Source organism: Ammodytes marinus (genome assembly GCF_949987685.1).
Source record: "Ammodytes marinus genome assembly, chromosome: 15".
NCBI lineage: Eukaryota > Metazoa > Chordata > Actinopteri > Uranoscopiformes > Ammodytidae > Ammodytes > Ammodytes marinus.
The window spans coordinates 24415381-24437546 of NC_137219.1; the positions used below are offsets into that span (position 1 = coordinate 24415381).

A 22166-nucleotide genomic window follows, 5' to 3' on the forward strand; every position below is an offset into this window, starting at 1 on the left:
TTATAAGTTTTTCTTTGCGTTTTTATTATTTTAACGTGGTCAATAAATTGACCAAAGAAAGAAAAAGGGGTTTCCGAGTCAAAAATGGAAGCCTTGGCGGACTACACTACCCAGCGTGCACCAGCACTTTGCACGATTGGCTGACGTAACCCCGCCCCTGTTCCTCCTCTACTAGCGTCAGGGGCTAACTGATATCTGTTTTGGTTTTTACTGCAGAGGAGTGGTTATCAGGAGCCCGGTACAGTAGAGCAGAGGAGCCCGGTGCTGTCAGCATATAACACTATGGCTACTACTCACGCTAGCGTGTGTTGCCGCGTGTTTGACAGACTTTACAGTTTGACACATATCAGAAAACTCACACGCGGCGTTAATGGGAACGTTCGGCGAACATACTCCAGTGCTACGCACAAGGAAAACCAATGTGAACTTGGAGACTCGACTTTATCCTCTGCCAACTTCGCCGCTTCACCGAAAACCAGGTCAAAACAGGAGGTAATAGTGACTCCACACACTGTCCACGAGTCATACCTTCTATTATATACAGTATATGGTCATACATGGTGCTGCCTAGGCTTATAACTGAGCATGTTTTATCACATTCACAGGCTAGTTATTGCCAGTGAGTTAAAGATGTGAGTTGATGACTGAAGGCATGGTAGGTGACAAGTTGTCAGGTTGTAACAAAGGGCCGAATAAGGGATTAACTAACAGTGTTGGGGACTAAACATTAAACCAGCAAGTCATTGAGTACGACTAGTGTTGCAAAATGTGTTTTTGTTGTTGTACGACACCAACAAATTGTAATTTCATACTGTTTATTTTCCCTGACCTGATATATCCTTTAGCTTATTCATTACAAAGGAGCCTAAATAGTAAACAATTGCTGTTTTTAGTTACCAGTCTAACATTCTCCTCACCATCACCACTGTCACTAGTTCAGTCCCAGGTCAATGAGCTTGAATCAGAATAGACCTCATAATGAGGCTCGGGGGACTACTTGCTTATCCATTACTTCCTCTGGCAAAATTAAAATGTCCTTAATAAACTATGCTGTATGTCTGGAGCTATTTTCAGCACAGCCAAACCTCAGGATGTTATTTGCTGATATTATGGCAGATAACATACAGCCTTTGCAATGTAAAGTTCATTGTTCATCTAGTTACTGTGTTTGCCTACCTGGCAAGCCCTTCTACTATCAGTGAACACAGGGTTAACACACTTGAAAATCTTTTCTCTAAAGTACTTTTTAAGGGTATCACTGAGAAGCAAAGATGACTGTTGTTGAAGGGACTTTCAGCCAGAGGATATACAGTATCTCACAAAAGTGAGTACACCCCTCACATTTCTTCAAATATTTCATTATATCTTTTCATGGGACAACACTGAATAAATGACACTTTGATACAATGTAAAGTAGTCAGTGTACAGCTTATATAACAGTGTAAATTTACTGTCCCCTCAAAATAACTCGACACACAGCCATTAATGTCTAAACTGCCGGTTACAAAAGTGAGTACACCCCTGAGTTAAAATGTCCAAATTGGGCCCAAAGTGTCAATATTTTGTGTGGCCACCATTATTTTCCAGCACTACCTTAACCCTCATGGGCATGGAGTTCACCAGAGCTTCACAGGTTGCCACTGGAATCCTCTTCCCCTCATTCATGACAACATCACGGAGCTGGTGGATACTGGAGACCTTGCGCTCCTCCATCTCCTGTTTTAAGAAGCCCCAAAGATGCTCAATAGGGTTTAGGTCTGGAGACATGCTTGGCCAGTCCATAACCTTTACCCTGAGCTTCTTTAGCAAGCCAGTGGTCGTTCTGAGGTGTGTTTGGGGTCATTATCATGTTGCAGTACTGCCCTGCGGCCCAGTTTACGAAGGGAGGGGATCATGCTCTGCTTCAGTATGTCACAGTACATGTTGGTATTCAATGAACTGTAGATCCCCAGTGCTGGCAGCACTCATGCAGCCCCAGACCATGACACTCCAACCACCATGCTTGACTATAGGCAATACACACTTGTCTTTGTACTCCTCACCTGGTTGCTACCCCACACTCTTAACACCATCTGAACCAAATAAGTTTATCTTGGTCTCATCAGACCACAGGACATGGTTGCAGTGATCCATGTCCGTAGTCTGCTTGTCTTCAGCAAACTTTTTGTGGGGTTTCTTGTGCATCATCTTTAGAATAGGCTTCCTTGTCGGACGACAGCCATGCAGACCAGTATGATGCAGAGTGTGGCGTATGGTCTGAGCAGTGACAGGTTGACCCCCCACCCCTTCAAGCCCTTCAGCAATGCTGGCAGCACTCATACGTCAATTTTCCAAAGCCAACCTCTTGGTATGACGCTGCAAACGTGCACTCAACCTTCTTAAACTGGGCTGCAGGGCAGTATTGCAGCATGATAACGACCCCAAACACACCTCCAAGACGACCAGTGGCTTGCTAAAGAAGCTGAGGGTAAAGGTGATGGACTGGCCAAGCATGTCCCCAGACCTAAACCCTATTGAGCATCTTTGGGGCTTCTTAAAACGGGAGATAGAGGAGCGCAAGGTCTCTAATATTGACCAGCTCCGTGATGTTGTCATGAATGAGTGGAAGAGGATTCCAGTGGGAACCTGTGAAGCTCTGGTGAACTCCATGCCCAAGAGGGTTAAGGTAGTGCTGGAAAATAATGGTGGCCACACAAAATATTAACACTTTGGGCCCAATTTGGACATTTTTTCTTAGGGGTGTACTCACTTTTGTTGCCTTCAGTTTAGACATTAATGGCTGTGTGTCGAGTTATTTTGAGGCGACAGTAAATTTACACTGTTATACAAGCTGTACACTGACTACTTTACATTATATCAAAGTGTCATTTCTTCAGTGTTGTCCCATGGAAAGATATAATGAAATATTTGAAGAAATGTGAGGGGTGTACTCACTTTTGTGAGATACTGTACATCCAATGGATTTAAACTATAACCCTCAGATTGCTGCTATCAGTCCACTACACAGAAATAAACAGGTATGTAGGAATGAATGATATTTAATATCTGGTCATGTCCAAATATTCATGTTTTTCACATACCTGAGTCCTGAACATTGTGACATAACAGCCACAGCTGTTGACAGTCAAAGGTTATGAGCCATTTACAAACCCATGTGCAACTCCCCCAAGTGACTGATTTAAAGGTGCAGTGCGTGTAAAAGGAGTTGGCGTTTTTCAGAACAGACTTGGTAGAAATGGAATATAATATTCACAATCGCAATGTTAGAATAAAAGTTGTTTTCCTTATTTCCCTAAAATAAGCCTATATAGGAACGGGCGTGCCGCCATGTTGCAATGCCATGATCCTACAGCAACACAGAACGGACAAACTTAACGGCCTTACACATTTTTATATAACGTGTCCTAGGGAAATGCACCTGCTGGAAGACAAGGAAGAGGTACTATTGAATAAATAACTAAATACACCTTCATTGCTCTCATCACTTGATATTGTGGAAACACTTTCGGCATGAATGGATGATGCCATCTTTAGGAACTAGCTTCTCCTTAAAGGCCACTTTAGGCTGAAGGCTTCTGTACATTCTCCCAAAGAGAGGGGTTAACAAGGGAGCAATCTAGAACTTTCACCAGTTGATGATGCCAATACTCCATTATATTTCTCTCTGCAACTTTTAATGAAGCCTTTAATGACTTTATTTGACAGTTTATGTTGCCAACTCAGGTTTATCACATTTACACAAAATGTAGTACTATATATAATATAAACGAGTGAACTGTTTGAAAAAATGATACATCAAAATAATAGAGTGCCATTGTGCTGTTGTCTTTAACCCCAGGAGAGGCTCAGAGGTGACAGCATTCTCCCCTTCTCAGCCTTCTTGACGGACAGCTTTGGTCGGAAGCACAGCTACCTGCGCATCTCCCTGACTGAGAAATGCAACCTGCGCTGTGAGTAGTGTTCCCACTGTGTCATATTAAAGGTGTCTTCATCCAGCTAGACACTACATTCAGCAAGAAGGATTCAACTACTGCTATCATCTCTGCCACCATTTCTTATATTCTATTTTTTTTATTTTTGTTAGGCTTTGAGGCTTCTTGTCTGAACTATATTGCATTTAAATTATGTGACATTTTGTACCAATAATTGCATTTAGCACTACAAGAAGGGTTCTGTTTGTCCAAATCAGTAACATGAAAAGGGCTTTTCATTCCAAGTTGGCCTGACACAGAGACATAGGGAAACGTGTCAACTTATATCCAACCAGAAGTGTAAAGTTTTAAAGACATTATTAAAATGAAGGTAATAAAAGCTCTACAGCTCCAGCTTGTAGATGATGAAGTACTGCTCAATAAGGAATGAATATTAAATATATCTCTATTATGATTTGGCTTAAATCCACTGGAACATCATATGCATTTGTAGACAGGTCCATAAGCATTTTGTCTCCAGACTGAAAAATAGGTGAATTTGGGATTTATGTTCTTAGGTTGAGTGGCACATGACATCTTTGCTACCTTGCTGCCATGTTGTTTTCAGGTCAGTACTGCATGCCAGAGGAAGGGGTGAAGCTGACACCACGGGGCCAGCTGCTGTCCACCTCAGAGGTCCTGGCCCTGGCCCGACTCTTCGTCCACGAGGGGGTGGAGAAGATCCGCCTCACTGGAGGAGAGCCACTCATCAGACCTGATGTGCTGGAGATCATCGGTAAGGAGCAACCAGTGAAACATTAAGTGGAGAGAGGCTGGTTATAACAGTGAGGATTAGGGTGTGTTGTTCTTGTGATTGATTGTGGTATGATGCCAGTCTGTCACATTGGTTTACCATCATTTATGAAGAAACATAGGTGTGTCTGCTGCTCTAAGATTGCCGTTTTCTTTCTTTCTTAATGGTCTCTTATTAAGCAAATTGTACTTTTCTTATGTTTGTTCAACTTTTATATATATAGTCCCCGGGTGTCTAGAGACTCCCAAAGTATGAGAAAAAACAACCATCTCTCTTTTCCTCCACCTGCTCCTTTCTGAAAACCTGTGTTCAAAAACCCAAGATCCCAGATTACTCAACCATCATGATGTCATAAGGGGAGAAGCCAACACCCCCTCAGCTCCAGATTTCCCCGCCAATCAGAGCAGACTGGCCTTTTTGGAAAGCGGGGCATAAAGAGTCAGGCTCTAGAACGGAGCGTTTCGGAACAATGAGCATTAATATGTTACCTTTTAACCTAGCATTAAGCCAGGACATAGAAAGCAGTTTCAGGTTGTTTCAACACTTGAACACAAACTGCTGTATGCGGTTTACCAGTTGTGACTAAGTGAAAGTAGTGTCAGTTTTATCATAGGAGTGATCCTGCGTTTAGTGTCTTGTCAATGATTCATGTTGTGACCCTGTTGACCGGAGCGGAGTCTTTCAAAGTGACATGAAGGGGAGAGAGGAGAGGAGCTGATTTTCCATGAATTCCTTCGGGTTAGGCCGTACAGTCTGCGTGCCAGAGGAAATGATTTGTCACACAGCAGCTACACGCTCAGTCCAATGACACATTATCACATTTTTTAATTTCACAGCCCGATTTGTAAATTGACCGATGCAGTTGTCGGCCAAGGGACACTTTCTGAGGACGGTGCTCGTGGGAGCAACATTAAAGCAGAACATTGATTGACAGCAATAAAGTGTGACAAATAAGTAAATGTTTGAAGAACGAGGACCATAGGCTAGGGGTTACACCAACTAATCAACTAATCGAATGGCTGCTGCTACTATTATTATTTAATCAGCCACTTGTACCATAACATAAAATGCTGTGATACAGTGTTTAATGTAACTTCATGCATTGTTTCATACATAGACATTAGGTGCCACAACATGTGAAGCTTTGTTTGTGATTACGTCCGTTGTCATGGGAAACCAGCTGCTAGCCTAAACCGGCATGTCTTTGATGACGACTGCTTATTTTGTTATTATTTTGTTTATAAAGCCACATTGCTAAGCTATTTATTTTCTTGTCATAATTATTAAATGTAACCCGGCATAGTTTGACACAGTGGCATGCCTGAACTCTCTGCAATACAGAATACACTTTTGATCGTTCAGAAGAACACCTCTTTGTCTGTCGTTGTTACATAACTGCTAGTTGACTGAACTTGGCAACTAGTAACGATTGGTAGTCGTAAAAGCCATAGTGTAGGCTGCCCTCCGCCCCAAATGTCAGCAGAGATATCCCTGTGTGACATGTGACATACCACCTCACTCATATGACCTCACATGACCCTGGCTACAGTTTACCAGAGAGAATTATTAGCTCCAAGAGGAAAACGTTGACCTTTTTGATGTTGTTGTTCCCTGACAGTATGTGAAATGAGCAAAATAGGGTTTTTAACATTTGATTTTGTATCAGACCTGAGCCGTGTGGTTAAAAGAGCAGTAAGTGATATGGTCCTTTTTAGCTAACTTCCTGACAGTGAATGCAGTTAGCAGTCCCCTCCCTCGTCCCTATGTCACCACCACATGCAGACGTATTCATCAGATAGTGCCGCGATGGAGAGCAGCGAGTCATAGTTCACGGGCACAGAGACCCGCCTCTTTATAGCGCTCTGTCTCCTGATTGGATAAAAACCAGCGGGATACTCGAAAATGTATCTGGCAAGTACTGCAAAGCTGAATGACTGGGAGACCTGTGTTATGAACTGTACATACTGTTTAAATGATTGCTGTATGAATATAGAGTGATTTAACACTCACATTAACAAACAAATATCACTTACTTCTCATTTTAATATTGGGTGAATCATTTGCATCCATGACATTATGACAAATATAAGGGTTTGATGATGTAAAGCTTTTTCCTCATGACTTCACAAGCTAAAAATTCAGCCAACAGATGTTGTACATTAAGTGATTCTCTCCTTGGTGAAGACAACCAGTGATACTCACCTCACTAGAATACCACATGAACCAGGTTGCACCAGCTCTTTGTAAATTCATTTTCCAAGTAAGGTCTTATCACATCCTTCACGGTCTGCAAACTGTGATCATTTGTACATCTTTGGTCATTGTGCTGACTCCTGCACAATTGTACAGCCTTTAAAAAAAAAGGTAATCGCACATAATGAATTTAATATTTTCCTTTTAATATTTTTGTCTATTGTAAATGTTCTATTTATATTGTTTTACTTGCTTTTTCTCTATGTTTATGTTTATTGTATGTTTACTGCGTGCACCGTCAGACCATGGCAAATCCCTTGTATATGTGAACGTAACGGGCCTATAAACGTGGTTTTCATGTTGGCTCTTTCCCTCTTCAATCTCAGAGGGGTCGTGTAATAGCAAGCTAACTTAAGTTTTGCAGGTTGGATCAGTTACATCTCGCAGGTAGGGGATTTAAACATTTAGCACCACCATTTTCCCTGTGTCTTACTCTCTCTCTCTCTCTTTCTCCTTTCGCTCTCTCCCTTGTTCCATGTTTGCTCTCCCTCTACAGCGGAACTGAGGAAGCTGAAAGGCCTGAAAACCATCGCTGTGACGACCAACGGCATGAACCTGGCCAGACATCTGCCCAAGCTGAAAGACTCAGGCCTGGACCTGATCAACATCAGCCTGGATACACTGGTCCCTGCCAAGTTTGAGTTCATCGTCAGGCGGAAAGGTATGGGGGAAAATGTATTGACCCACCATATGTCTACTGCACCTCTTACAGCAAAGCAAAGTGATTGAAGCTTATAATATAAAAAGATATGTAATGATCCCCGGAAGTCAAGTACAAGTGTCAGAGATGATGATGCCCTGCTACAGTTAAATCTAATAATGATAGTAAGTGTTTGACACTACAGCTGAGGCTCGAACAGATCAATGTGAAGTTGTATGTTGTCCTTGCTGGAGTAGAGAAAAAGACATACAGTACAGTAGCTGACCAGTCTGCCAGTCAGAGCTTTGGCCAAACAGAACCTTATGCACATAGGCTTATTTACTACACTCTTCACATTGCATTGAATTAAATATAATTTAGCTGACGCTTTTATCCAAAGCAACTTTCAGTAAGTCCATTCATCCATGCAAACCCAGAAGCAAAACTAATTGAAGTACATTAGCTTCAAATAATTGCTACATATAGGCCTATGTGCAATTTATTATTTTATTTACAGTCATATGAAAAAGTTTGGGAACCCCTCTCAGCCGGCATTATAATTGACTCTGCTTTCACAAAAAAAATATAAAAGTGGCAAATTGCACTGAATTGTACAACCATGTACAGATACACAATCTGCAGCCAGATGTTCTTGCAGGTCTTTGGAGGTGATCTTTGGGTTGTGTGCAACCATTCTCACAATCCGCCGCATATGCCGCTCTTGTACTTTTCTTGGTCTGCTAGACCTGGGTTTAACTGCAACTGTGCCTGTGTCCTTCCATTCCCTGACAACGTTCCTTACAGTAGAAATTGACAATTGAAACCTTTGGGAAAGCTTCTTGTAGCCTTCCCCTAAACAATGACAATGAATAATCTTTGTTTTTAAGATCTTTTGGGAGCTGTTTTGATGATCCCATTCTGTCTCACTTCAGCAGAGAGTCAAAGAGAAGTGCAACTTGCATTTAGGCACCTAAAATACATTTTCTCATGATTAAACAGACAATTATATGAGGTTCAAGGCTTAACAACATAATCCAACCAACTTTGTGTTTAAAATCATCAGTTTTACATGCTGTTACAGGCATTAAAATCAACAAAACCACAAGGGTACCCATATTTTTGCACAGCCAGTTTTTCACATTTTATTTTATTTCATACAACCAAATACTGCTTTTCAAAAAATCTTTGTTTGGAAAACATCCCAGTACTTAGCTGTTCCTGGTAAATTAAAGACATACCACTTTTATATATTTTTTGTGAAAGCAGAGTCAATTATAATGCCGGCTGAGAGGGGTTCCCAAACTTTTTCATATGATTGTATCTCTCTAGCTTAGCCAAGGTGCAGTCAGAACAGATGTGTCTTTATCCTGCAGCAAAATATAAACTTTCTGCTGTCCTGATGTCAATTGGATGCTCATTCCACCATTTGGGAACCAGGACAGCAATCAGTTGTGATTTTGCTGAGTGGCCAGCAAGCTGCTCCCCACGGACTGTGGTGTAAGGCTTATGAAACCGGTCCTGGATATAACCTGGATGAGCTGCAATGTTCGTATGGCACATGCAGGGATAGCAGTCGGGAGGAAGTTGTAGTAGTGAGATGACAAGAGTTTACTCATTCATTTATTGTGTGGCAACCGAATAAATGAGTAAACGTGGCGTGCTGTCCTTATCTTTATTTATTTAAAAATAAAATACCACAATTTGTTGACAGCCTAAATCAATACGGTGTATCGGTGACTATCGCAGATTCACTTAGTAGTGTTTTATAACGCTCTAAACACACATGGCGTGGAAGTGACAGCAGCAGAGCCCCGGGTGGTGGGCCAATGGAAGGTAAACACAGGTGGACTGTATGAGATCAGGAAGAGAAGGAGAGAAAAAGGAGTGGCAGTAAAAAGGTTTATTAGACATTAGGTCTGTGTGTATACACTGTGTGTAGGAAGCTTATGTAGGATTGTCAGTACAACACATGTGGCATTTAATTTGCAATTATGAGACTAAACATAAGCCTCACCTACACAGAAGCTTACCAGTCAGTGTCTTGATTTCTTGGTTTTGTGTAGATGAAAACAAAGGATGAGTCTGTATGCTGTTCAAAAGCTCTGGCTGCTGCTTAAGGCTTGGTTGTAGATGTGGTTTGTGATATCCGAGTATTGGCTTTTGCCTGTTGTGTAGCTCAATACATTTTCTACCTACAACTTTATGCGCCACTATACCTTAGATTGATGTATGTGTTCAATACAAAATGGTGACATCTAATCTAAGTTTAAATAATTCCCCATCAAATCCTCTTCTTTTTTCCCTCCAGGTTTCCACAAGGTCATGGAGGGCATTGACAAGGCCATAGAGATGGGCTACAACCCTGTCAAGGTAATCTTTTCAAACTTGCTTTTACATTACACAAACACTTGTACATGTGTACAATGTGTATAGATAGATATCTAAAGTATTATAATACCTGAAGCATAATTGGAATTAATAAAAGGGAGGAATGAGAGCTTCAAAAATAAATACATTTTAATGTTAAGAATTATCCAGGAAAACCCTATTAAAATCTTTAAACAGAATTAGGAGTTTAAAGTTACCATGAACAGATACTACTGCTTACGGTTGACAGTGTTTTTCTAAGATGTAAATCTTTTCACCTTGAGGTTACTGGCTACAAATGGCTGTACTTACTCCTTTGCTCCAGACTCCAGATAGACATTCATTGGACATGGAAAAGCTGTATATAGTTAGTTAGAGTCTTAAACCCAGAAATCGCTAAATTAAAATAGTGTGTGCTTATGTCTTTATAAATTAATTTGGATTTCATTTTCATTTCTAACAACTGTTTGGTTTTGGCCTTGAACATTGACATTCCTTTGGTTGAGACATAACAGTCGTGTGTGTGTGTGTGTGTGTGTGTGTGTGTGTGTGTGTGTGTGTGTGTGTGTGTGTGTGTGTGTGTGTCCTCTTGTGGTGTGCTGCCCCCTGCAGGTGAACTGTGTGGTCATGCGAGGCCTGAACGAGGACGAGCTGCTGGACTTTGTAGCGCTGACGGAGAAGAAGCCTCTGGAGGTGCGCTTCATAGAGTACATGCCCTTCGATGGTGAGCGCCCACTCACTACACATGTCTCATCAGACAGGTCTGGAAATATATATGGAGATTCTGATTATACTACTGTGTCATTTTCATACATTCTTTATACATTTAGTCAGATCTCAGTACAATGTTCATTGATCCAATTGAACATTATATATAAAGAATTCGGGTAACTCTTTTAAGGATTAAGTAACACCATGAAATGGCATTACTAAAATACTTGCAGTGTTTTATAATACAGTAGTATACTATGTTTTTGGCTGCATTTTAATCTATGCATAACATTCTCCATCTGAAGTAACTATGGTCTGTTCAGATTCACTTTCAGGAATATTACTGATCATAAGTTGAACATAAGTCACAGGTTGTTGTATTGAATCCTCATCTCCTCCCTGTAGGCAACAAGTGGAACTTTAAGAAGATGGTGAGTTATCAGGAGATGCTGGACCGCATCAGGCAGCAGTGGCCAAACCTGGAGAAACTTCAAACTGATCCCACAGACACTGCCAAGGTCTGTGTCTCCAACTCTACTGCACTTCTCAAGTATTGAATGACGTGTTAACAATTGTTCAGAAACTGGCATATAATTGAATCCTTCTGATCACCCGTTAGTCACTTAGAATCAGCTTTCAACACACACTGTGGTATCTTATCATCAGTTGTAGTGTTGGAATTGTTCACTGATCTATTATTGAGACAACAGAAACACCTTTACAACATTTCCGTGGCCAGATCTGAGAAAAACAGAAAAAAAATGTCTTAGAGCCAAATTTGTTTTGAACGTTTGGAAACCATTTTTTAAAGAGGTAACTGTTTCATACTCTTCTTTGCCTTGAAACAGATATTTAAAGTGCCAGGCTTCAAAGGCCAGGTGGGCTTCATCACCTCCATGTCCGAGCATTTCTGTGGCTCCTGCAACCGCTTACGCCTCACAGCAGATGGCAGCCTTAAGGTAAAGCTACAGTTTTTGTCTGTCTGGCTTCAAGTATCTCTTAAAGAGGACCTATGATGCTTTTTGACTTTTATGACCTATAAACGTTGTTATGATGATTCATAGTCATGCTTAACCATACTAAATTATCAAATAATGACTTACATGCATTTCGACGTATTCCCTGCTGACCGTCTGGGGTGTCTGTGCAGAGCACTAAACACTATTCTAGCCAGTCGAGAAGTCACGTCTTCAAAGCGGTCTACCCTTTCATAATTCGTGACGTCGCATAAACATTTGTGACGTGACCACGCGGATGTTTCCATGTATGGTAATGCTGTCACTTCCCTGTTCGCGTCTGCCTCGCGCCCGTATAGGTCCATGCTCGCGCTTCCCGCCACTGAAAGTGTTCCGGAAGGAAGGTAACCAATCACAACGGCGTGGGGTTTGCAAGAGGGGGGGGAGGGTAGCGGAGATGGCCGATGCACAGGCGGAGGGAGCGGAGATTGCCGAAGCACACACACTCAAGTGTTGACAGGACGTGCTGGATCGCCAAAATAAGAGAAAGAGCTTCCCGAAAATCTACATAGTTTTTTGTGATGTGATTCGTGTCAGGTTGCTCTATAGCAGTGTAAAACAAGAAATTAAGACCAGAAAAGTAGTATAATAGGTCCTCTTTAAGGTGCGAACACACTACACGCGTTACACGCGTACAGACACGTATAAAATCGGCAATATTTCCATAGGGAACCATTGGTTTACGCGCGTACATGGTGCGTAGATGCGTTAAACGCGCCAAAGCAACATTTTAGGCGCGTTAGCCGCGTATGAGCCACGTATATACACACCTAACGCACCTACGCGCGGAGTTCAAAGAATTTTACTTTTTACGCTCCTACGCGTGACGATTAGCCACGTTGGCCAATCAGCGTAGGGCTTGACCCGACGTCACATACATTGGCGCGGTCGGAGAGCAGTGTACTGTACACAGAGGCTGAGATACACCGAGGAGGAAAATGTATTGCGGGCGGCCGGTGCTGTATGACAGCCGTTCGGGAATGGAAGACGTGGGGAAAGTAAACCTGGAGAATGGACTTCCTGGTTAATTCAATGAATATGTGCGGCTGTGCTTTAGCCGATAAACCAAGTTAGCACCGTATATCATTAGTTAACTCACCCGGTTGTGTGCGGGCGGCTAGCGCCTCATATTATGAACCCAAACATGACGGGTATGTCCGGGAAACTTTCACGACAAGTACCTACAGCGAAGCACCGGTGTTGATCTACGCCAGCCACGGTCCCCTGTCACAGCCAGGTAGGGTAATGTTGGTGCCGCCGTGCACCGATGCTGCTGTAACTGTGTTTGCTATGCTGTTTTAATGCTAGGCTATTTGTGGTGTTCAGTTTGTCTTTTGGCACAGTTGTTGGCCGTGTTGTTGTTGTTTTTGTGCGGACATGCACGCTGTTGTGTCGGGTCGGGTCTGATCGCAGCCATGGTTGATTAGGGGAAATACAATATCGGGAGGGAGACTAGGCACGTTACGCGAGTAGAACCATTTTTTACACAAAATGATCAAGCAACATTTTAGCTGTGTTACGCGGGTAACGCGTGTAATGTGTTCGTACCTTTAGTGAGGGCTGTTTTGTGTAAATGAAGCGCACCCTATAGATTCATATATCCCCTACATTCTAACCTGTTTATGGTCTCTCAGGTGTGTTTGTTTGGGAACTCGGAGGTGTCTCTGAGAGATGTCATGCGCTCTGGAGCGTCTGATGAAGAGCTGCTGCAAATCATTGGAGGTGCTGTGGGCAAGAAGAAGAAACAACATGCAGGTAAACGTCCGTACAGTTAGTTTAAATGCAACACGTGCTCTGTGGGCTATACTCAGTCACGCCCTTAACATGGCATTAGACCCTGGGACTATGAGGTTTTCTAGGCCCCCTAAATGGAGAAACACAATAGAAATGTGTAAAAGTGATTAAAAAATCTTAACTAATATTTTGAATAGCTCCTTATCACAATGCTCCTTCTCTCGTAATGCTTTTCTTTTCTGAGCACCACTCTCAAACCTGTTCTTTTCCCACATTTTGGCCTGTCACTCAGTCACTAGCATTTGAATAGGTCACATGCCAAAACTATTCTGATGAGCTGTTGTGCCATCGTGCCCACATGGGTTACTTGTTAGTTGGCAGCCACACACATTAATTTCAAGTGATCGACAGAAAATCTTACAAATTACAAAACAATGTGATTTTTCAATTGGGTCATGATATCTTCTTAGGCCCATTAACGCAGCCGTGGCTAAACTTACCGATTATTTTACAAGTTTAAAGTTCCACTGGAATGTAATATCTGCCTCTTTGTGTCTTCAGGCATGTTCAGCATCTCCCAGATGAAGAACAGACCTATGATCCTCATTGGTGGGTGACATAGCTGTACGTACAAATCTCTCACACTCAGTTTGTCCTGTTACTACTCACTCATCCTATTTGTGATGTTATGGTCATCATGAGTTGTACCACATTGTTTTTTCCTCCCTTCTCATTCTTTTTCTAGTCATTGTGCAGACTGAATATGCATTACATTTGAAGTGATAAGAATAACTTTTATCTGAACAGTAAATAATGCATCTTCATCTCAATATGAATGTTGTTTTCTTAAAGTGTATTTGACTTGTATTCTCTTTTTCCAGCCGACACCACATCCCAAAGGCATTTGTATCTGGCAGAGTCACAGTCCAGCCGGACAGCTTTCCCCATTGTTTCCCAGTTTACAAACAACACATTCCTCTCTCCAGCAGCAGCTCCTCACCGCGGCCATGCAGGCAGCAGGAGAGTCCTGGACAAAGAGGGCTTTTTGTGCCTTCCAGACTGCACTGCTTCAATACAGGCAGACCAAGTTAGCTGCTCTACAACTTGTGGCCATGTGAGATCACATATCAACAAAGAAAGACCTAATGCGACGGACAGCCCCAACAGCGTAGCAGACCTTCACTCCTCTGAGTCTGGTAGTGGACTCCCTTTCACCAGTTGTCAAACTAAGATTTCAACTATCATGTCTTATACTAATGAAGACTGTCTCAGGTACGCACAGGCCAGGGCTCCTAAGGCAGTGCAGAGCCACTTACTCAGGAACCCTGGAACAGCTATGTTTTGCACACTACTAACAAATGCCAAAATAAATCTTAAACATCACAGTGTTAGACTGTGCCACAATCGAAGCTCCGGCGAAGACCCCATTGTCAAACTCGGTCAATTTGCCAACGTTAAGAGCATTTCAGGCACAGATGAAAAGAGCATTTCAGGCACAGATGAAAAGACTGAAGCCCAGCTCACGCATACAGACGCCCAGGGCCGAGCCACCATGGTGAACGTCGGAGGGAAAGTCCCCACGCGTCGAACAGCGACGGCCCGCGCCACAGTCCTCCTGGGCCCCGCTGCCTTCCGGCTGCTCCGCGACAACCAGCTAGCTAAGGGCGACGCCTTGGCCGTGGCGCAGTTGGCGGGCATCATGGCTTCCAAGCAGACCTCTACCCTCATCCCACTCTGCCACCCGCTGCCCTTGGACCACGCTTCTGTCACATTTGAGTTGAAGGAGCTGCAGAACGCGGCGGTGGTCACTGCAACATGTCACACCACAGGCAGGACGGGGGTGGAGATGGAGGCCCTGACGGCGGTTTCCGTGGCAGCGCTGACCCTCTACGACATGTGCAAGGCGGTGAGCCACGACATAGTCATCACCGATGTAAAGCTGCTCAGTAAGACGGGCGGCAAGAAGGACTTCCATCGTCATCCTCCTCACCCTACTCTCCCACCAACGGATCAAACCCAGGAACAAAACTAAAATTAATAACTATGATAACACAACAACCTTTGCAGGAAGAGGTTACCTGATTTTTATTTTTTATTTTAGAATGACATTTTGCCAGTTGAATCAGATTTCAAGTTTACTGACAGGTACATTCACACATACAAGCAATTTGCTATGGTCTGTGGGAGCACACAATTAACATACAATAAACATAGAAAACATACGTTAAGTCGGGTAAAATAATACAAATAGAAATCTTCCAACAAAAATATATATATATATAAATATATATATATATATGTATAATTATTTATTCTTTAAAAATAAGAGCTGTACAATTGTGTGGAGTAATCATCATGATAAACATTTTGCAAATGATAATAGTTTGTAGCTTGATAAGGAAGTGTGTTGATGTAACGCATTGATTGTCAAGGCAGAAAATCTGATCCAATTACTACTAATGACTTGATTTGTAACTTAACTTAAAACAAATCAAATGAATTCCGTCATCTGTAAACTTTAACTTTGCAGTGCCATGATGTAGTTTATTTCCCGTATTACAGATCAGAAAGTTGTGCAAAACGTGGTTGTGGGGACAGATGTAGGGCTGCAGTGTTTCCTTTGGTCTGTAGAGGGCACTCAAATATTACAATCACATGCCTCCCTGAAAGTCTTTCACTGAAGTAAAAAATAATACTGAGGATGTCATTAATACTTTTCACATACGGAATCTATTATTTTATTAACCTACATGAGCTTCAAATGAAGCCCAGGTACCTGACCTGAAAGCTTGCAGTGAAGGAAGCAACAACAGAGTAATGAGGGCAAGGGAGTGTATGTTTCAATATCTTGGGGACTTTTCCCAGGGCTGCTGGTACACATGAAGTCCAACTGTTAAATATCACACACTCTCTATTTTCGTTACTTACCTGCTTTGCATTGTAGTAATTAACAGCTCTATCATGTTTTAAATGTGAGATTTGGGGTTAATGCACTTCATGAAATGTACTGTAACTAATCTCACAGAGTATCTGGTCAGTGATAGTAATTGCATAGAAACCCTCAATTTAGGCATTAACAGAATTCATATATTTTTAGCTTTTAAATAATCATTCACACAATGCTTGATTATAAAAAATAAAACATTACACAACTTGTTTTGTTATTGATTGATTCTATTTCTGTTGATTTTTATGCCAGCTCATAATTTTTAACTGAATGAAAATGTCTTTCTTCTGCTGTGTGAAAATGTGCGGTTATTGGGGTGAATTAAAGGTGTGAACTACAGCCTCCATGAAGCCTATTGCATGTTGAAATTAATTTAGTCTGTATTACTGTCGGTTTGCTCTTCTTTAGTCTGCACTGAAGAACTGCAGTTCTTGTTATCCTTCTTATACTTATTATTGCCATTTTTGTACCATTGCAAATAGTTTATTGTTTTCACTCTGAAGGCTTCTGAAGCTTTGACATTTATTTTATTTAAACGTGTTATTACTTATGCCTATAACAATTCAAATAGACACCTCTTCAAACTTTATTTTGTGATCCCTTCATTTCGATCCGTTTTTTCCCAGTTACAACATTAAGTGTTCCATCACAGTGGTTTTAAATTTGGTAATAAAAAGGGGCATCTGTCTTTAAGGACATTCATACTTCATGGCTTTAATTTAAAATGTATATCCTTTCTTTTTGAAATAGGCCTACACATTGCTGATTCTGCTGAATATTTCCTCCCACGTTTCAAATTTAACTATATAAAATTGTATTAATTTGTCAGACTCAGCTCAGCTGTTTATTCTGACATCAATTCATACCCAGGGGCAAAACCCTCTTTTTTGGGAAAACAGACATGTGCTGTTGTAAAAGATTGTTCACCAGAAATTATATCTAGGACCTTCAAGGATCACAACCAGGGTGGACAACATGGTCAACTACCTGCTGGAAAGCTACAGGGGGCCGAAATAGAAAATCGGAACCATGGTTTAATGCGAGGGTAATTTTTTTTTTTAAACATATAGATATCATCATCAAACTTTGCCAGTTGATAACTGGCATTAAAACAATTATTTTTTGTATTGAATTTTTTTTTTAATTTTTTTTTAATATAGGGGAAGGTGGGGTGATTTGTGCATTTTGGAAGTTGCAAAACCCCTTGTTTCTAGAAAACCGTGGAAGAAATTGGAAATGTGACCACATATTTAAGAAGAGCCATCCATTTGACTCATCCTGTAAAGAAGGAAGACACAAGGAATAAGATATAAGCACATTTAAGCTCAAAAAACTGTGTTTTGCCTTTCAAAGTAAAATTTCCATGATCAAGGTTTTTTGATTATTGTGTCTGAACAATTATAGACACGTTTGAAAACATTTGACACATGTTTTAGTGCTTTGGTGTGCTACACTTTGAGTCTATATAGTTAGCACAATGTCAACCCTAAATTGCTGCATCATGCCTATTATCCAAAATTCTGGGGATGGGGTGATTTGTGCGCAAGGGCCTGGGTGAGTTATAAGTAAGTAAGTAAGTAAAATGTATTTATAAAAGCACATTTATGACAGTTTGCACTGCCCAAAGTGCTGTACATAGTGCATTCAGTAGGTAAACAATGAAGGTAAAATAACAATAACCAAAATAAAAGACGTAAAGCCCATACATCCACATAAACACAGATAGTAGTGCAGAGGTAAGTAAGTAGTGCAGAGGTTAATGGGGAGGAAACACCAGGGTGTACATATGGGTTTTGAGCCTTGATTTAAAGGCAGAAATGTAGGTGGAATCACATTTGTCAGGTGGCAGTTGGTTCCACAAGCACGGAGCAACTAGTGCAAAGTACATTTCTGAGAGTTGTGCCAGTGGCATGGCTGTATACGCTGGTCACCAAAAGAAAGTGATTGTCTACAGTAGCTCAGAAGAGAGTGACATCTCAATTCCACTTAACGACACCACTGATGAGAGTTCAGATGGCCAGAAAGATGATGATGGTGACTTTGTCATTGTGACACAATGACGCACAAATCACCCCACTACGTGGGGTGATTTGTGCGACAAGACAACTTTTTTTCCGAAAGCTATATTTCTTAAACAGTTTATTCCAGATCCAAAGTTTTTATTGCCAGGGATGCACAACATCCTGAAATATATGTACATATTTGAGTTGGAGACATAACTGTCAAGGCCTCACTTTAAAATCACTTTGAGTAAAAAGTTGCACAAATCACCCCACCTTCCCCTATATGCAAATGTGGCATATTTCACAAATTTACACATCTTTAAAAACCAAAAATCTAGAAATAGGCTAAAGCCAGAGTTAAAATCTTTATTGCATTTTGACATTATATAGCCGAAGTGTGTTAAGTTTCTACATAACAAACTTCCTCTGTGAGAAATGGTGTGATAATTCTGGTTTGATAGTGGTTAGATTTAGCCTGGCTCCTCCTGCCTACCTACTTCTGGACAATTGTCATTTTCCCTTCAGTAGTAGGCCTACAAATGAAATGAAGTAGCCTACGATGGTCTGGTTGGACCAGGCTAAAATTTGCATGTATATTCAAAAAATTTTGAAAAAAACTTCAATACAAAAAAAATCACTGCTTTAATGCCAGTAATCAACTGGCAAAGTTTCATGATGATATCTATAAGTTAAAAAACTTCAGTTTTACCCTCCCATTAAACCATGGTTCCGATTTTCTATTTCGGCCCCCTGTAGCTTTCTAGCAGGTAGTTGACCAGGTTGTCCACCCAGGTTGTGATCCTTGAAGATCCTAGATATAATTTCTGGTGAACAACCTTTTACAACAGCCCATGTCCAAAAAAATCAATGTGCCCCCTAGGTATCGTCGTGAGGGAAAATGCACATAGGGTCGTTCTGACAATACATACCCGCGCGCTTGTCTTGAAGGCTGCAGTTACCATGACCACCGTCGACCAACGAATCTAAGCGCCAAACGAGAATCGTTTGAAGTTCCCGGCCTTTGTATCGGATGTGAAAAAGTCCTGAAGAGTGATACAATGTCAGAAGGTAAAGTAGGCTGAAAATTGTTAATATAAAATGAGAAAAGGCTTGCCAACAGTTTGGTTTCGTGCGAACCTGTAGCTATGTTTGTCAAGCTTATAGTAGGCCTACGTGTTAATGCTGAACAGTAACATATTATTGCTAAGCTACTGTAGCATTAAATAGGCTACACATTACATTTAAAGAAGCTTCAAGAGAACGTTCAAGGCAATGGTTTTATTGAAGCATGAACTATAAATAACATAACCTTTGTCGACAACATTCAGCAGAAATGTTGCATTTTTCAAAACAAAACTAGCTAGCTAACGTTGCTTGCATCATAGGCCTACCTGTAGGCCTATACTCACATGTTGGAATAGCGCGTTCACCTGCAGTGGTAGTCCTGCTGTTTCAATAAATTCGTGCTGATTTTGTACCGCTCGACATATATTTAAGGAGTCTTATTGTGTTGAAAACCCATAATCTAATAACTGGTCAATAAATTTACATTGTGAAGCAACCTTTTCTCTCGCTCCATAATGTAATAGCCTACGTTATGAGTTGTATTACAATCAATCGTCAAATCATCGGGATTTGTATTAGCCTACTATTATTTTTTTTATCACATTATGGGTTGGTTTTTCTACATTATGGGATCTTACTAGACTGGACCCGGTTCTCTGTCAGAATCAAGGGAAAAATACTTGTTTTGCTTTGTGTAGCAAGATTAATTAGTACAACTTTGAAATCGATGCTTCAAGCTCCTTGATTACATTTTTGAAATCCTTGGGAGCTGTTTGTGAGCCACAAATATTTTTAAATTTGATTCCTTTCTGCAACTCCAGCCACTTTAAATACAGAGCCAGTGGAGGACCAGGGGCCAAAAGAAATCTCAGATATGTCGTCAGCACAGAAAGGTAAGTATCTGTTATTAATATGTCATGTTTATCCAAATAAAATAAGATAGGAAAACATACAGGGGCGTTTCTAGGTTTCTAAAACATCTGGGGCTTAGCCCAAGAGGGAATAGTGTAGTGCGCGCAGAGCTACACAAATCTTTTTTATACTTTATTGCGCATGCACATTTTTTTTCATAATGCTTTACCTAAATAAACAAAATAGGCAGGTAATTATAGCTTTAAAGGGTAACTGCACCCCCTGTTTGAGCTACTGCACGATTTTGAAAAATGCTTTCAGACCATGGATTCTGGATTCCGTTTGAGAACCATTGTTTTTAAACATTCCGACATCAGCCGGCCGACTTTCGGGAGGGAGGGGGCGCGCGGTGTCTGTGAAGGAGGGGGCTAGCTGCTAGTAGCTGTCACTCAGGAAGATCTGAATGACATGACTTCATTGAAATATCGAGTGACACAAAGTCTAACGACACTATCGCTACACAGTGAGCTCATATGCCACACAGATGGATCGTCTGAGGTGGAGGACTTTCTTATTCTAAATTGTTGGCGGGTGTTTCTATCGTAGTGTTAGGAGACCGAGTAGCGCAAGTGAACGAGCGGCAGTCTGTGTGTGTCTGTGTGTGAGCGAGGAGAGCGAGCGAGCGAGTGGTAGCGTGTGTCAATCAAGTGAAGTAATGAACAAGTCCGGGTCCGTGTGTGTGTGTGTTATACAGTGTGAGATAATGCAGACACTGCCGATAGAAGTGAAGTGTGTTAACCCCCGAAATAACATCGTTGGAGGGATGGTATAACAGTAGTAGCTCATGGATCAGCCATGGACCTATGAAGAGCGTGACCGGCTTTGCGGCGACGTGATGACGTACTACTGTACCAAAAGTACAGTAGTACGTCATTTTTCGAACCCGATGGAAAAAAGTTTTTTTCAAATCTTAGTAAAGTTCTAAAATGATTTACAATACAAAACATTTCTTAAATTGCCGATATTTAACATATTGCAATTTTTTTCAATGTTAACACCAGCATGTATGTGTTCCTTAACAACATAGTGATTTAATTCAGCTTCTATCTAAAAAAACAAGTAAAAGGGTTCAGTTACACTTTAAATAGCTAACTGACTGCTGATTATCCCCAAACATTTAAGGTTCCATTCAAGTTATTTCATAGTAAAATGAATACAAGTGAGACAGACCTTACATTACCCATATCAGGGGTGTCAAACTAATTTTCACAAAGGGCCACTCTACAATATGATAATCACACTAAGGGCCGACATGGAGTTTACTGACATGCCTTCTTTTCTATCCAAAAATTAAAAACAACATACCTATGAATATATTGTATACAACCTGTGTACAGGGTCAAAGGCTAGGTTTCATTTCAACATTTGGGGGGACAAATTATAGGTGGCGGGTATGGGTTTGCTCCCCCAGAGATTTTTGAGCGTCAAACACTTAATTTCCTGCATTCTGGTGGATTTTTATTCATCTATCTGTGCCTTTTCTGCATCAATTTATAGTGGAAATATATTTTTTTTTCTGTGAAGGAAAAGACAACATTCGGGTTCCTAAAGAAACAACTATAATGGAATATAATGCAGTAAGGCTCACAGGCATCCTGGATTTTTCAAAACTTTCTGCACATTCAAAACATATCACATGTTTTGGGCATTTCTTTTTTAGGAATCATGACTACTTATGACACTTAACATTGGTAATGAAATGACAGCCACCATTGGAAATGAAAAGGGTGGGCAGCTAGCTAACGTTAGCTAGTTAGCTAAATTGTAACTTAAAGCTACTACGAGTAAGTCGG

The 22166-nt window shown here is 41.1% G+C and overlaps 1 protein-coding gene across 3 annotated transcripts; it reads left to right on the plus strand.

The window, feature by feature from the left end:
• The first annotated feature begins 241 nt into the window (after positions 1-241).
• Positions 242-16585, plus strand: mocs1 (molybdenum cofactor synthesis 1). Of its 3 annotated transcripts, none has more exons than XM_080041916.1 (11): positions 242-492; positions 3839-3950; positions 4540-4707; positions 7475-7639; positions 9927-9988; positions 10598-10709; positions 11102-11214; positions 11545-11655; positions 13347-13467; positions 14008-14055; positions 14328-16585. In XM_080041916.1, the coding sequence occupies exons 1-11, from the start codon at positions 283-285 to the stop codon at positions 15476-15478; spliced, it is 2373 nt and encodes a 790-aa protein (XP_079898042.1). In that variant the 5' UTR covers positions 242-282; the 3' UTR covers positions 15479-16585. The 3 variants fall into 3 exon arrangements, with proteins under 3 accessions (XP_079898042.1, XP_079898044.1, XP_079898043.1); XM_080041918.1 differs by having other exon boundaries at positions 14008-14070; positions 14328-14460; XM_080041917.1 differs by lacking the exon at positions 14008-14055.
• Positions 16586-22166: the final 5581 nt, after the last annotated feature.

Excerpts from the sequence above, each read along its gene's own strand:
- mocs1 (XM_080041916.1), top strand. The coding sequence starts at position 283 with ATGGCTACTACTCACGCTAGCGTGTGTTGCCGCGTGTTTGACAGACTT. Across the intron at positions 3,951-4,539 it reads TGAGAAATGCAACCTGCGCT|GTCAGTACTGCATGCCAGAG; the intron begins GTGAGTAGTGTT and ends TGTTGTTTTCAG. Across the intron at positions 10,710-11,101 it reads AGAGTACATGCCCTTCGATG|GCAACAAGTGGAACTTTAAG; the intron begins GTGAGCGCCCAC and ends TCCTCCCTGTAG.